The sequence below is a fragment of the Protopterus annectens genome, chromosome 11.part0 (assembly GCF_019279795.1).
Source record: "Protopterus annectens isolate FY-2018-M chromosome 11.part0, PAN1.0, whole genome shotgun sequence".
Classification (NCBI taxonomy): Eukaryota; Metazoa; Chordata; order Ceratodontiformes; family Protopteridae; genus Protopterus; species Protopterus annectens.
The window spans coordinates 1,101,625,822-1,101,642,280 of record NC_056745.1 but is presented as its reverse complement, the minus strand read 5'-3'; the positions used below and the strand labels follow the sequence as shown (position 1 = coordinate 1,101,642,280).

Sequence of the window (16,459 nt, the reverse complement as noted above, 5' to 3'; positions counted from 1 at the left end):
TTTTTCAAAACAGAAATAACTTCATTGTCTAGTGTATCACCAGTCAAATTCAGCACTTCTATGTCTAAAGTCAGTTCTTTCTCCAATTCCTCCCTTTCATGTTGTTCTTGTTGTTCACTTGTTGTGTCCACTTGGGAGTCTTTTTGTTCCCTGTGGAGTCCACTAAAAAAGGACCCAAATCATTGCTGTTGTTTCCTTTATTGTTATTGGACTCTTGTGCAGAATGGCTGTTAGTATTACCATTACCAGTATTGTCAGAACAGACAGAATTGTCAACCACTGCACTTGAATTGTTGTTGTTGTCGTCAGTATTATTAACAACAGTCTTATTAGTTGTAGATGGAAAACATCTCCTGCTTTGAACATTGTTGTTAAATTTAAGCGAATACACTGTCCCATTAGAGTAAGCCTGTAAATCTCTAATAAGCTTACCTCATTTCCTAACCACTATTGATGCTTTATGTCTGTCAGCTTTAACACCAATGCTACAATACAAAGTATTGAAGCAAGAAAAACTAGAGGAAGACAATATTTCTGTCCAAAGTCTCCATTTCATCTTTCATTTCTGAAATATCTTTGGTGTATTTTGCTATCAAAGACTTCATGAGAGAAATACCAGTCACATTAAACATGTCCACTAGCTCTTTGTATAAAGCATCACCTGGTTTGACACAGTTAGGAAACTTAAAAACTCTTAGGCCATGTGGAACACAACCACGCCTAATGTTTTCCTCAAAATACAGGATTTCAAGCTGTAAGGGCATTATTTTAATAGCTAACCATTCTAATTTAAAACTGTTATCTTTGCACAATTCAAAATCTCGATCCTCGTTACAAGCATCATTGTCATTTCTTTAACATCCGAAAATGGATTAGAACTGGTAGAAAACAAATTGTTAATCAAGTCTGCTTCACTGGAACTGAAAACTGTAGTAAAAGTTCCATTTCTTTCACTCGGACATAACGGCTGACTTCCACTGTGAGAAACGCTCGTTTCTGTAACAGGAACGCCCCCCTCATGCATAGCACGTCTTTCTGAACTTAGTCCTTGATTGCCACGGTCACCAGATGAACTTGATAGTCTAGTAAAACCATCACGAATAGCATCAGTAATGATGGAAACCAAATGATCAGAAACCCCACTCGAATCTCCTGGTGTGGGGTGTATAGTTAAATTAATGTTACTGTCCTGGGAAGAATCGCCTCCTGTCATGATGCCACAAAAAGAAAGAAAATAAAACTCACATATACTCGACCAAAACAAGATAAAAAGAGCACCAAAGCAAAAAAATAGACAATAAATCTTTTTTTGTTTTGGTGCTCTTTTTATCTTGTTTTGGTTTGATGTAATATTGGGAAACAGAGCACACTTCTGAGCCTAGAAGTATAGTCAAAGCAAATAATTTGAGTTACAGCTCCTTAGTGTTAATGTCTTCTTGGTCTTATGAACAAGACTATGTTAGTAATATTAGGTGAATTATTTTGCATGCTATCTGCCAATGTTTGCTGTTTTGTTTTCATGGTAGCATGTTTTTATTTTGCAGGGATGTGTTCTTGGTAGTACTGAAGTCAATGTATTTTCCCAGCCTCCAGCAAACACACAAACGCATATGCAATCACATCTCATATGCATGCAAACCCACAAACAGAAGTGCACACAAATGCATAGTTGTTAGATTCACATATACATATGTGTCTGCGTAGAAATATGTTATTTTTTTGTTTAAGTAAGCAAAGATCTCAGGTATACACATTACAGCAGTGGGTACTTTACCCCAGGTGTGTTACTCATCTGACTTCAGTAACACTTCAGTAGCAAAAGGGAAATGAAACCACTTATGCTGGCATTATATGTCTTCACTTTGCATGACTTGAACTCAGACAGTAGTTCTTCTCCTCTGCCAGACTATTTTTCTGAGTTTTTTTATTTTTTTTTTGGGGGGGGGGGTGCTTTGCCTGCACTGTTTTGCTCTCTACAGGAAAAGAGAGTACTTTTATGCCCTCATTCTTTTTTTCCTTATGTTTTTTCTCTTATTTCTTCTTCCTCCTTGTCTTGCCTTCCCTAATTCTTATATTTGCTGTGCCTTCCATCACTCACAATATTAACAGTGCTCTTACAATTTCCAAAATTAATTTTAAAAATAAAACAAATCTCTGTGTACAACAATGTTGTCTGCTTCTCCTTCTTATTTTTATTTTAGTGACATGATAATCTCCCATTACTAAATGGAGTCTCTCTACCTTTAGAAGCCAAGCCCAATTCCTGACTCAGTTTCATATGAGGTTTTCCTATCCAGAACTGCCCATAATCAGCAAATTATAGCTATTTACTCATGCCAAAATTGCTCATTCCTTTAAAAATAAACTAGTGAGCACACCAATGCAACAGTATATGTAAGCTGTTCATGACGCACACACACGCAGCTATACACACACACACACACACACATATACATATATATATATATATATATATATATATATATATATATATATATATATATATAAACTAAAGCTTGGTAATAGTTTAATAACTGAAAGAGTTAAGACCTGTTTTAATGATTGAAGTAAGTTTTATTTCAGTATAGAAAACAGCCTTTCATTTGTAAAATAGTTATCATGTAAAATACTATCAATTTCAATAGCCAAGATTAAAGAACTAATAAAAATAGTCAATATTTCCCTGAATTTTCTGTGGTTTACAAACTATAACAAGAATTATTCTTAGATACCACATTAGAGAACGAGACACAGCTGGCATTTAATTTCCAAATTTAGACTCCTACTCCAGTTTCCAACCTTGAAAGTATAACATTTTGGCTAAATTTGTATCTGTGCATATAAGTGAATACATTACACAAAACTATGTGGTCTTTAATGGATAAAAAATCTTCAGTTCAGCAATTACAAATAATCAATAATATATTTATGCAGTACTTAAGTATATGTGTAGTAGTGTTAGTAGTATTAGTACTGCTACACTCATACTCACTCCTAATCTTTCCTTCCGAAAATATTTAGTGCTCTGCATGCATGCCCCCTTTCATCTCCAGAGAGAAGTCTCCTCCTTTTTGGATGAAAACCATGACCCCTTAGCTGTAAGTGTATGTTTTCCTTCCATCTGCTTCAAATGCTGTGCTAAACCACTGAAGTGTGCATTGAGCTTGACAGTTACTGTCAGCTGCAGACAACAAAGAGTCAACCTTCACAACCCCAAAATGGGTGCTCTTTAAACATAGCTCCACCTTGATATCCTCTCCATGGAAATCAAGAAAAGGTGGAAAATTAAGATGCACCTTTGGCAGACTCCTCTGCCTACTTCAAGATTATTTGTGTCAATGCCAGCAATGCAAGCACAAATCTGAGTCGAAAAATACAGAATCAGGGACTGAATGACATAAGGCAGTGTCCACTGAACCCTTTATTGTTGTAACACACTGAACGTTGTACTACTGTAACACCCAAATCCTGTACTGTTTTAGTACACTCTACTCTGCACTGTTTTAGCACATTTAACCCGTGCTGTTTTAGTAAACTGAACCCTGTAGCGTTGTAACACCCAAGTCCTATATTGTTGTAGCACACTGAATCCTATACTGCTGTAGTACATGTAACACCCAAACCCTGTACTGTTTTAGTACACTGATCCTTGTACTGTTGTAACACCCAAAGCCCCTATATTGTTGTAGCGCAGTGAACACCATACTGCTGTAGTACACATAATGCCCAAACCCTGTACTGTTTTAGTACACTGATACTTGTACTGTTGTAACACCCAAAGCCCCTATATTGTTGAAGCACAGTGAACAACATACTGCTGTAGTACACATAACACCCAAACCCTGTACTGTTTTAGCACCCTGAACCCTGTACTGTTTTAGTACACTCTACCCTGCACTGTTTTAGCACATTTAACCCAATACTGTTTTAGTACACTGAACCCTGTAGTGTTGTAACACCCAAACCCTATATTGTTGTAGCACACTGAATCCCATACTGCTGTAGTACACATAACACACAAACCCTGTACTGTTTTAGCACCCTGAATCCTGTACTGTTGTAACACCCAAACCCTGCACTGTTACAATACACTGAATCCTGTTCTGCTTTAGTATAGTAAACTCTGTACTGTTGTAACATCTAAACCTTATACTGTTGTAGGACATTGATCTCTGTACTGTTGTAATACTCAAACCCTATACTGTTGTAGGACATTGATCTCTGTACTGTTGTAATACTCAAACCCTATACTGTTGTAGGACATTGATCTCTGTACTGTTGTAATACTCAAACCCTATACTGTTGTAGGACATTGATCTCTGTACTGTTGTAATACTCAAACCCTATACTGTTGTAGGACATTGATCTGTGTACTGTTGTAATACTCAAACCCTATACTGTTCTAGGACATTGATCTGTGTACTGTTGTAATACTCAAACCCTATACTGTTGTAGGACATTGATCTCTGTACTGCTGTAATACTCAAACCCTGTACTGTTGTAGGACCTTGATCTCTGTACTGTTGTAATACTCAAATCCTATACTGTTGAAGCACACTAAACCTTGTACTGTTTTAGCACACTGAACCTTTAGTGTTACATCACTATTTACAGGGTGTCCCAGTGCATGTGATCATATGCCTTGGCAAGGGTCTCAAAACACATGTAGGCTGTACTGGTCAACTCCCATGACTCCCACCAGTAAAGGTAGAAAACAAAGAGTTGATCGACTGATCAAACTATAGGATAAAATCTACTTTGTTCTTCTTAATTCACAGTCTCAGCTGACTGATGAGACCCCCTTTCTAGCACTGTGGCATAGGTCTTTCAAGAGAGAACATGGAGGATGAACTATCTGTAATTAATTGATACATACTCTGATAGCCATCTTTGCAAAAATATACATCATTGCCCCACTCCATCAGTCCAAAACTAATATTCCTGGATTCCATGAAACATAGAAGAGGTTCATTAATCACATCTCCAAAATATTCAGAACTTTCAGCATTTTCAGATAGATCTCATTCACCCCACTGTCTTTCCACTATAGATCTGTTTAACCACTGCAGAGATGTAATGTACAAAAATGGACCCAAGCCTTCCAATTTTTTTTTTCAGTTCAATGGAAGGAATTTTTTACTAAGTCCAGAAGTTTCCCAGTGTTCCTTCCTTCTCCTACCAGTGTGTTACCTGACACTTCTGATGTCCAACAATAGGTCACTTGGTTACTACCATGACAAGCAGACACCTTCTTCTGGTAACTTCTTCTTGTCGCTGCACTAACCAGGACATCTTAGAAAGGATACATTGAGGATCCTTGTCTTCAGCCTTTTCAATAGCATATGAAATGCTGTTCTGTAAGTGGAAATGGAACTTTAATAATGGACCATTTGTGTATACCTTTGGCTGATAACTTACTTGTATTCTCATAATGAATTTGAGTGGAAAGTTCATTACTGACATCACCTTACAAAGATGTGCACAGTGTACTAAAATAAATACTTTTTGAGAGATAAAAAAATATAGACAGAGCTGGGTCTACCTCTCTTTGATGATATTGTATTAAGGTGATTAGTGTTCTGAGGTGATCAGCATTGGTTCTTCTAGAACAAACCCTGCTTTACTAGGGGAGATGTAACTAGGTAGTAGCTGTTTAAGCCAATCTGTAGGTATTCTGGTATAGCTTTTAATATCTACAGTGGTAAGAGAAGTGGGGTAAAAGGTTACTACTTTGGTAGTCCTTCCCTGGTTTCTAAAGACTGTAATTATGAAGAATGCAAAAAATATTCGAACTTTCAAAATGTCGAATACCATATGGTCGAGACCATATGGTCAATATTTGGAAGTTCGAATATCTAATAAAAAAAAAAAAAAAGAAAAACATACACTAACAGTGCAAGAAGGGGGGCAAGCCCCCCTGTACCCCCCACACCCCCCTACTTAAATATACCAACTCCGAGACCACACTTCAGTGCAGAAATGGGAAATTCTCCCATTCTGCACCATACGGCGCCGTTAAAAGTCAACCTTCGAACACTTGAAATGTCGAACATATGGTCTTGACCATATAACGTTCGACATTTTAAGAGTTTGAATAATTGACATAGAGCCACAAAAGAGAGGAGCAGGAGCTGTGAAGCAGACTTCCTCCATAATCTAATTCAAGTGTAATATGGACAGTCAGTTGAGAAACCAGACGTTCACCACTGGTTTGCCACCTATGTCTGTAATGGATGCAGGCAGCCTGAAATTGGTTCGTCTTCCAGGTATCTGCTCATAAGTGTTTTATCTCCTAAGCCTCCTCTTACACTGTCAAGGTTCCTAGAACTTATCAGAGATTTGGGATGCATGACTAGGCTTAAAAAGCCTCCAGTGGTTGTTAGCCCAGTAGATACCTTTGAAATTACTGCACTGAATTTCTCTGAAACCCTCTATGACAGCTGGGATAGTGTCCACTTTAAGAGATGATATAGTTCCACTGTAACACCATCCCGACAAAGGCCTTTGCCTTTCTGAGTTTCTGTAATGGCTGTCGTAATTTTTGTTTTGTCTTTCTGACACCTTCCACTGATTATCAGCCTTAGTCACACAGTTCACCGATACATTACACTTTGGCCACCAGTGTCTAGGGCCAGATTAACCAGAGAGAGAGAGAGAAAGCATCATACTGCAGATAGGCATATTTCATAAGGCTGTCTAACCATGCCAGTTCCAAACTGTCATGGAGCCTGAACTGTGAAGTGAACATTTCCATTTCTGTGATGATGGACTCCACCCTCAATGGGCTTGCAGTGAATCTCCTCTGCAGCCTCATCCCCTCCTGACCTAGTGTGCACTTTGTTGTGCTTTTTGTAGTGACAGGCAATGCTCCAGATTCACTCCTGTCCTGCACACAACCTCCATCTCCCCACCCCCCAGAGAGAGGGATTTGGCACAGTCCCTTCATTCATATCCTGCTTCACATCTACTACTTCATTGGCAGGTCTGTTAACTGAACCCCTCTTGCCTGTGTTGTGGGCATGGCTTCTTCCCTGTAAGCCACAGAGCCAATCTACCTCAGTTTGCTGCCAGGTAATGAGGCAGATGGGGCAGTCATCCATTTTGGAAGAGTGCATGGCATCTTTTAATTTATGCCATCCTATCTAAGGATTTGACCACGTTTCCTTTATACAGCTGTTTGTAAAATGCTCAGAAAACATCATCAGTCACTTTTTTGCTCTACAGCAACTTCTCCTCACACCACTATCTATGCTGGAACCCCTCATTTACATCCTGTGCAGTCTGAAACGCCATGCAAATATCCTTCAAGGCCTGTTTCCTAAGGTCCAGTTTCTGTTTGCTGCCCTTTCCAAATAGATATTGGTGACATATAGCTTACATGATCCCCAGCATTTGAGTGCAGACCTACTGGTATATATTAAAGCTGTATCTCAGAATGCAGACCTACAGGTATATATTAAAGCTGTATCTCAGAATGCAGACCTACAGGTTTATATTAAAGCTGTATCTCAGAATGCAGACCTACAGGTATATATTAAAGCTATATCTCAGAAGCCTGCTTTCCTTCATTGTTCTCAGAGTTTCATCTTCTATCATTTGAATTTCCTTTGATCTCTTTTTTCAGATCACTTCTCCAGCCCTCTTTAATATGAATTTATGTCATTTGGTCAAAGGACCAAATTGTCAAAACCCATATGGTCGAGACCATATGGCTCACAATTTGGTTCATCAAACTGTTCTGACTGAGATCACGGTACAGTAGGGATGTAGTTTGCCCTTTTTTCCACTGTACTGCAGTCTCAGAGTTGGTATAAATATTTAGCATGGTGTGTGGCGGGTGCAGGAGGGGCTTGCCTCATGCAACAACATTGTGTTGTTGGCAGGTGTTGTGTGGCATTTATGTCAGTTTTTCAATTAACTGCATTTTCATACATATGGTCTCTACCATATGGGCCTTGACAATGAGGGTGTTCGATAAGCTATCATAAATCCCTTTTATACATACAGTAGTAATATAAACCTTAAAGGATCTCCACTAATATGGTACAAATAGGGTTGTTATTAATAAATCCCTTGCATATTTGGAGAGAAAACCTGCACTGATTTTATCCAAAAAAGAAATAACTAGAAAAACTCAGAAAATCTTACTGGACCTTGTTTCCCAGGATCCATTTATGGATAGTTGGAGTGCCACATGGATTGACTATGTACTAAATTGTGTACTGCTTGTCCCAAACCACATATCAATATGACAACTGTGACAGGAAGAGTGATCTGTGGAAGTAAAACCTACCTCCACAAAGTACAGCTACATCCAAATGCCTTTCAGTCCTGATTCCTTCATAAATTACTCTTTGAACATAATGACGAGTTTCTAACTGGAGGAGGGTTGAAGCCATGCATGAGTGATGACAATGCTACTACAATTTAGAATGCCATTGCTTATCCCCTTAACACCTCTATGAAAATTAACAAAAAATCCCGGTCTATCTGAATTGAGGCTATATAATGACTCACTACCCACATTTTTTCTAGTGTTGAAAACTTCCTGCCTCCCAGCAGCCTGTATTGTCATAAAGTAAATCCAATAATTTCCAGTGTAATTTCTCATTAATTAAAAATACAATCCCACATTCAGAGAGTGATATTTAGCTTTTTAAAACAAGCCACCTCCTGAAACTTCTAAGGTACCAAGAGTGCTTATTTGCTATACTGGCTTTCTTTCTTTCTTTCTTTATTAATGTATTTATTATAATCAGTTACTAAAACATCAAGACCACATTTTGAATGGAGAATTAAGTGTCCAAATGTTTAAAGTAGCACAGTTCAACCACTGAAAATTTAACAGACAAAACAAATACTGATAGATCACTATAAATGAGTATGTAAATGCATGTTGCTGGGAGAACCCATCAGTCACAATCTGACAGCTGTTAGAGTGTGCCACACAATCAGTTTTTCTGAGACCCTGGTTGCTATTGTGTCAGTCAAAGAAAGTTACAAAAAAGCTTTTAAGGGTTATTTTGTTTTTCAGTCTTAAGCTATATTTCTTCCCTTGATTAATTTTCACTTTGCCCTGTTGTGGTGGACCTAGAAATGTTTGAATGCCTGAGGCCAAATATTTCTTAGTAAAGGCACATTGATAGTCATTACCCCCTTATGATGAATGAACTTTCATGTCTGTATCATCTGTACAGGGACACTTGAACCTGTTATCTGCAACAATATCTTAGGGAACTAGGTGAAAAGCCAAGGATTTTAAAGACAGCTCCTCTTGAAATCTGACTACCTGGTATACTTCATATCTGTTTGACAGGCTTGGTAGAACTGTAACAGAGCATTTAGAAAGGACCATGGTGAACTTGTCTGGTTGAGTTCTATGTCTGGATTTCTCCAGTTCTGTAGGCATTTATCTCACAAGCACCTCCTGCCACAATAGGTTCACATAAATAAAGGCCATAGCTTTGATCAAGGAAGCAAAGCTTTGTTCCATTTAATAAGCAGTGCAGTAGAATAGTGCAGATAGGTATCTATATTAGTTTGGAAACATTGCCTAGGATCTTCTGCAAATGCATGGCACATTTTCACAGTAGACAAAGCATAATCTTGAAAGAGCTTGACTGTTCAGCTAAAGAAAATACTTTAGCTTTCTTGACTATACTTAACAGTAGTTCCTTAAAAAATGATAGCATTTTGAATGTAATTTGTTATGGTTTCTGTTCACCATAATGAGTGGGTCTTAAAATCCCATGTACCTTTTCATTATTTATGGGATTCAGAAGCTACAGTCTCAAAGTTATGGTATGAGATCTGATCCATCTGTCATAGGCTAACAGTTGTCAAGATGCATGTAGCATTGCTCATTTTTCCAGGTCTTCTATCATTAGAAGCAATGCCTACAGTTCTGAAAAATATTCTCTGGCAACTGACTGCCAGTTCTGTAGTTGATTTCCAAGCAGAGAAAACCTCAATTCCATATGTGTGACTTTGTCCATTATGGATTCAAGGGCCTCCTCATGCAGTGCATTTTCAGCTTTGATTGCCATCTTGCCTTTAAGAATTTGTGTTAAGAAAACAATAATTTGATCCAGTGTTCTTCTGAACCATAGAGTTGTGGCATCTCTTGCAGATTAGCTGAGCTAGTACCTGGTCCTGATCCTTCATCTTTAATTTGCCACCAATAGATAAACCCAATGGTGTAGGTTATCTGTAATAACAAACTTTATCAGATGAACAACAAAAGGGATGTCTTCTGAATAATTTTCACGAAATCTAGCTCTTTTCATTTATTTAAAATTTGTTAACTAGAGTATTGGACTGATCCCTGGTGTCTCCATTTCAGTCCCAGCCTGGTAATGCAACAGAAAATTATAAGAGTAGAAATTTACAGCATGACTTTCACAGCAGAATAGAGATTAACTTGCAGTGTGTGTTACAGAGTAAGAATATTTGACATAGTTATATTTCCTTTGCAAGGATGGTGAAAACATTTGACAGCTATTAATTTGAAATTAACACATCAATTCAGTCTTGTATATTTCTGAATAGGAAAACATTTGTGTATATAACCATGGGACATAGCTCTTAACTGTCACTACATTTGCACCATATATTTGCCCTACCTCTCATAATTTTTTTAATATTCTGATAAATCACTGAGGATTATGGTCAGTTAATAATGCTGTACATTAGAGTTTTGTATTTCTTATTGTTCAGAACTTGCATGTTGATGCAAAACCTGACCTGTTTTTTCTATTAATGTTTTATAATAAAATTAGAGTAATATTTTTTTTTTAAAATCCAGATTTTGGGAGTTTGTTTCCTCTTAATTTTTGGCTATGCCCCTGATTCTTGAGCAGAGGTGTTGAGAGCTATGTTTTGGCGAGGTATGAAATGTTATCATGGCAGCACTAAATAGATATTTGTGCACACTTGAAATATAAGACAAGCTTAGTTAATTTAATTTCTATGCACAGTACAATCTTGTGCATAGCAGCTTTGTAAAATGGCTCTATTAAGATTGAAGAGGACTATGCATTTATTAGAGAAGATAGCTCAGGTGTTGAGTATTTACAATACACAGGAGAATGAAGCCTTGTTATTTAGACATTTTAAAGGGTTCTGCCTGAATTTGCTGTATTCAGATATGTTACATATGTTGGAAGAAAGTGAATTGCATAAATGGTAGTTAGCTGTAGCCATAACGTGGCTAAAAAATGAACACAAGGTAAAACCAGTTTAACCTATGCCCTGCAGGTCTTTATTTGATTTATACAGCATCTCCCATGTGACAAGCAGCTCAGAGCTGATGATACTGCCTGCCAAGTTGTGTAGGACAGCTTGAGAGACAGGCAGTTGTAACTCATACTTATGAAAGATACACCTTGAAAGAATGTGGCAGAAGAGAAAACTGTCTTGCTAAAGTTAATATGTTACATTTGTGGCCATCTGTCAGTGCTACAAGATGGCTTACCTCAGCTAGCATGACGTGACAGTATGCCAAACAGATTCCACAGCAAAGCTACTGACATCTCATCCTACAATCCTAGCTATCGGTAAATAAACATTCTGTGATGTGATCTGATGAAAGTAAAATGCACTCAGTTTCAAAAAATGGAATTCAAGAAGAATTTCCAGTCCATTTTTTCATGGTGGGTAAATCTCCCAACACCTACCATTTAAGAGGCTGCTTGCAGTGGCACCGAAAGCTATTGAAGACCGGGGGAGGGGGAAGAGGGTGAGAGAGGCACTTAGTAATCTAAAAAGGGCAATTTTTTATAACTATTTACTACCACAACATAGGTGCACCTGGAGGACATTTTAACTTTAGCCAATTCCCTTTTGGTGCTTGAATTAACATTCCCTGATTGGTCTTACCTATCTCATGGCTGATAATTGTACATTAGCCCTAGTAAGAATAAATGTAATCATACCATAAATAATTTGAGAGGGCCCATGTAAGGGATGCAGCATTTAGGAACTGCCTTTATCCATTAGTGGCATGAGGGGTAATACTGGAGTACATTTTCTATTACCCATCCTTAGATCCAAGTTGCATTTGAATATGGACAGATGAGCTTTGTTTTATTTTTATGGATAGTCTGTTCTAAAACAGTGGTAGTCTCTGTGATATGTATCCATCTCTCCACAACATTCAGTTTAGATACCTAGACTGAGTGTTTCTGATGCCATTTGACTTGCCAGTAGGTCTATCTGTATTAGGTCCGAGGATGCCTTGTATGCCAGATATGCCACCTCTAAGCACTCTGTAGAATACTGAGTATAGTAATAAATCTTTGAGGTGGTCCATGCAAGACCTATTGTTTAGGACTTGTATCCTTTTAGTAAGGTATCTCTGAAGGTATTCCAATTGTTGCATGGGGCTGGACAGATACATGCCAAAGTGGGCATTATACAAAATGATTGACCTAATGAGAGCTTTGTAAAGGGGGGGGCAACATCTCTAGATCAACTCTGGGCACATGTTGGTCAAAAGTTAGGTCACTGTACACACAAGTTCCCAAATGCCAAACAACTGGGTCAGTTCTCAGAGGGCATTGTCATGATTTTGACATCAGTTATTATTTGGGACAAATCTTCCTGCATGATGGTTAAGTCATTTGGGTATTCAATAACTGCTCCTAGCTTGCAGTCATCTCAAACTTAGCCGGTCAAAGCCCTTTGGTATTTCCTTTTACTTTTGAGATGTATATGCCAAACAGAAAAAGTCTCAGCACTGAACCCTGGGAGACTCTATTGGTGACTGGTCTCTTCCCCTATTTTGATCTCCTGCATCCTGTGAGAAAGTTGGTAATATAGCTAGTGATGCAAGTGTTTGCTCCTACATTATTCATCTTTTGTACCCCACCTGAGTAGGAAATTGTGTCAAAAGCCTTGGCCAGGTCAAGGTAATGTGGTGTGAAGTGTTTTACCTTCATCCATTGCTTTGTAACAAGAGTAAAGCTTAAACTTTGCCCATGATTTTAAGCCTTTCACACTTTCCTCTGAGCTGTGTTCAAACACATTTTTAGGGCCATGCATACATGTATGCATTCTTTGATTCACCTTCCTTATTGTATAAAATTATATCGCTTGTATAATACAGCACCAGTTGCTAGAATGTGCCTTAAATTTGTAGTTTTGAACTGTCTTCTAGTAAGCAATGAAACAAAATGTATGAACCAATAATGACAAAACTACCCATTTCAGAAATTTTCAACCATAAAAGGCCACTCAGACTTCTGTCATTACATTCCACCAATATCAGTAAATATGCAAAATCTCTGCAGAAGTCAGTCATCTAAATAATTCCACATTAAAGGGATCTCTAACTAATGAAGATGTTGCTTGCTAGGAAAGAACTTTATATTTCGTTGTTTCATCTACAAATAAAGTGGTTGTTGCCCTTGAAGAATAAATTGCCTATGTTACATTAAAAAATGATAAGCTAGTAATATTGCAATAGGGAATGGATGGTAAACTGATAACAGGTTCATAGTTACTGGGTAGCTCCTCCAAAGGAGGACATTCACATGACTGCAGGATCCACTCCCTTTAAAGTACAACACAGTATAGTATCAGCGATCCATCTGCATACTGTGGGAATAGAACCCACAGCCTTCTGCATCAAAAGTAAGGCTACTACCTGTTGTGATACTAACAATGCAAGTAGACATGGAATAAGCACCACTAAACTTTTCTTCCCCTGAAGCTCTCAGTTCCTTGTAAATTTTTTTATGTATTTAACATTTGTTTAGTGGCAAAGTCTCACTTGCAAAAAAGAATTTTCAGAGGCCCAGGGAGAAATGCTCCAGATGCATGTCTTTGCAATATGGAAGGAAACCCACACAAACACAGAGAAGATATACAAACTCCACACAGAAAGCACCCCTGCCAAGAACCAAATGAGAGAACCTCTTGCTGTGAGGCAACAACACTACCACTGCACAATTCACTTGACACAACTAAAGCTCTCCATTTCACAGTAGAAGAAATGTGGAAAAAGCCAAAATTTAATGGGAGGTGAGGCAAAGACCCAAAACCTGGGGCACATTTTAAATATTGCTTGTATAAGCTTAGAAAGTTGCTGAAATAATGTTTTGTGTTACCATGTGTTTCAAAAAAAGATAGGAAGGCTGAAATTTAAAGGGCTATCATTATTTAATGAATTCCATTATCACTGATTTGCCACAAAACCACAAATTTTAAGGGGAAAAGACCAAAAGTATGATCCAAATATTCTGTGAAATCTAGATAGTTGAGAACTATGGACTCATCTCTCTGAATCTCAAAAGTGGTGGTGTGGGTAGAGAATGCAGGTACCTGTACCTAAAGTTCAGGGTTTGAACCTGGGTGAACACCCACACTCCTAATAATGGAGCTTCCAACAGCAAATAACAGAGCTTTGGATTTTTTTCTGTTGGTCACTAACGTAATGCAGCATCATATTAAGTGTTTTGTTACCAGTTCAGTCATCTGATCTGTTTGGAAATGGTGTTCAGGCATAAACCTCTTGCCAAAAATTCAGTCTGTTCCTTTTTTCTTTTGTCTTCCCTGTTTCAAGCTATCCAAGCAGTAAATGACTGTATGCAAGTTTCAGCATTAGGGCCCTGTATGGATTGGTATCAAAAAGCTGTTCAATAATATTTCTCTTCTTTTAATTACTTTAGAAAATAAGTTGTTGAGTACAACAAAATATGGTAGAATGGGAGGATCGTCTGGCTACACCATTATATGTCTACATGCATATTTGTGTGTGGTGTCTATGTGACTTAGCTTCCATTGAAACGGAGCACACGACTAAATAATAGCTTCCAGCAGCTAACTACTAAATAATAACAGAGCATCCAGCAGCTAACTAAATAATAACAGAGCTTCTTAGTAATGAAACAGAGCTTCTAACAGCAGCTAAATAATGACACACACAGCTAAATAATGAAACAGAGCACACAACTAAATCTTAGCTTCCAGCAGCTAACTAAATAATAATGGAGCTTCCCAAATAATGAAACAGAGCTTCCAACAGCAGGTAAATAATGAAACTTACCATGACTCTGGCTGCAGCAATGATGTGATTAGATTTCCAAGCACTTTTGTATTTAAATTACGTTAGCGTGCGGTGCATGCATGAGTCGTCCGTTGGGTCCTAAAACTCCATGTTGTTAAAGTCTTGCAGCTATAAAAGTGTGGGAGGGCGGACTCCACCCCCCCCTTGTTCTATGGTTCCAGCGCCCATGGCTGCATGCACCACACTTCTTAATATACCCAACAGTTTTCTGCTCAGAAACTGCAATGTCACTCATATGCATTTTATATGATCACAAATAAATCCATTGTGAAATTAATAGGAGAAGACCTTCTGAGTTGCTAAAGGTGACTACCTGGCTTTCTATCATAATATAGTAATATTGCATATTATTACCCAAAGCTGCACACCTCCTCATTTTTGAAGCAGGATGATAGTCTAGCATAGCAGAATGCTCATTTGCATTCTGCTGTGTGATATTTTGTTACTACAAATCAGTTTAAGAGCATTCCCTGCATTTGCACTTTGCGACAGTATTGCATAGAGTGAGTTGGTATATGGATTTTGCACAGATTTTCTCCATGTTACACTTTTTTATGAGTCTAATTATTAATAAAGAATAAAAGCAGCAACCTTTCCTTCACATTGTTATGAAGAAAACATTTAATTTTTGTTAATGGTAGGTGATTTATGAATTGTTTGCTTATTAAGATTGGACATTGAATCTTAGCTGAGAGGTTTACAGTTTTCTAAAATCTAGGTAGATTCAAACTGTGGTTGTTTTATTGGTGTGCTGCAGCTAATATATGAAAATTGAATGCTTAAAACTGATACCAAGCAAGCTGATATTTGCAGCTCTATTCCTGGTAGGCCATATTTGGTTTACAGCATTAACTTATTTGATGATACAAGTTGGCTTTGTTAAATTGCTTCTGTCATACTAATCACTGTTTTTTTCTTTTTTCTTTCTTTCTTTCTTTCTTTCTTTCTTTCTTTCTTTCTTTCTTTCTTTCTTTCTTTCTTATTGACTAGGAACTAAAACTTGTTGGGTTAGACATACCCCATAATGATGCAGAACTACCTTCAAATAGATGCAAAAACCGTTATACAAACATCCTGCCATGTAAGTGTGCAAATCTGAAATTAGATCATTTTAGAGGTAGCATAGTCAGCTTAAAATACTGAAGTCATTTCTGCCCTGTTGCAAACACTAAGAAGATGTGATTATAAACCTGTAATATAGTTGTAAAATAGTTTCATATATTCACTGTATTTTCTAAGAATATTCTAATAGACCTAGGTAGAGCTGCCTTCATTTTCGTGGTATGTAAATTAGTTTTATTTTTGACTGCACATTGATGTTTTAGGTCTAAAACAACATACTGTCTCCTTGTGTACACACATACATGCGTGCACGCACAGAAACACGTTTAC

The 16,459-nt window shown here is 37.7% G+C and overlaps 1 protein-coding gene across 4 annotated transcripts in view; it reads left to right on the top strand.

Moving 5' to 3' along the window:
• PTPRO (protein tyrosine phosphatase receptor type O) overlaps positions 1–16,459 on the top strand; it is a 1,723,724-nt gene that overhangs the window by 1,456,399 nt on the left and 250,866 nt on the right. For all 4 annotated transcript variants that reach the window (XM_044088440.1, XM_044088442.1, XM_044088441.1 and 1 more), the window contains one exon: positions 16,058–16,148. In XM_044088440.1, coding sequence (XP_043944375.1) covers positions 16,058–16,148 — 91 coding nt within the window. The remainder of the gene's footprint in view (positions 1–16,057; positions 16,149–16,459) is intronic.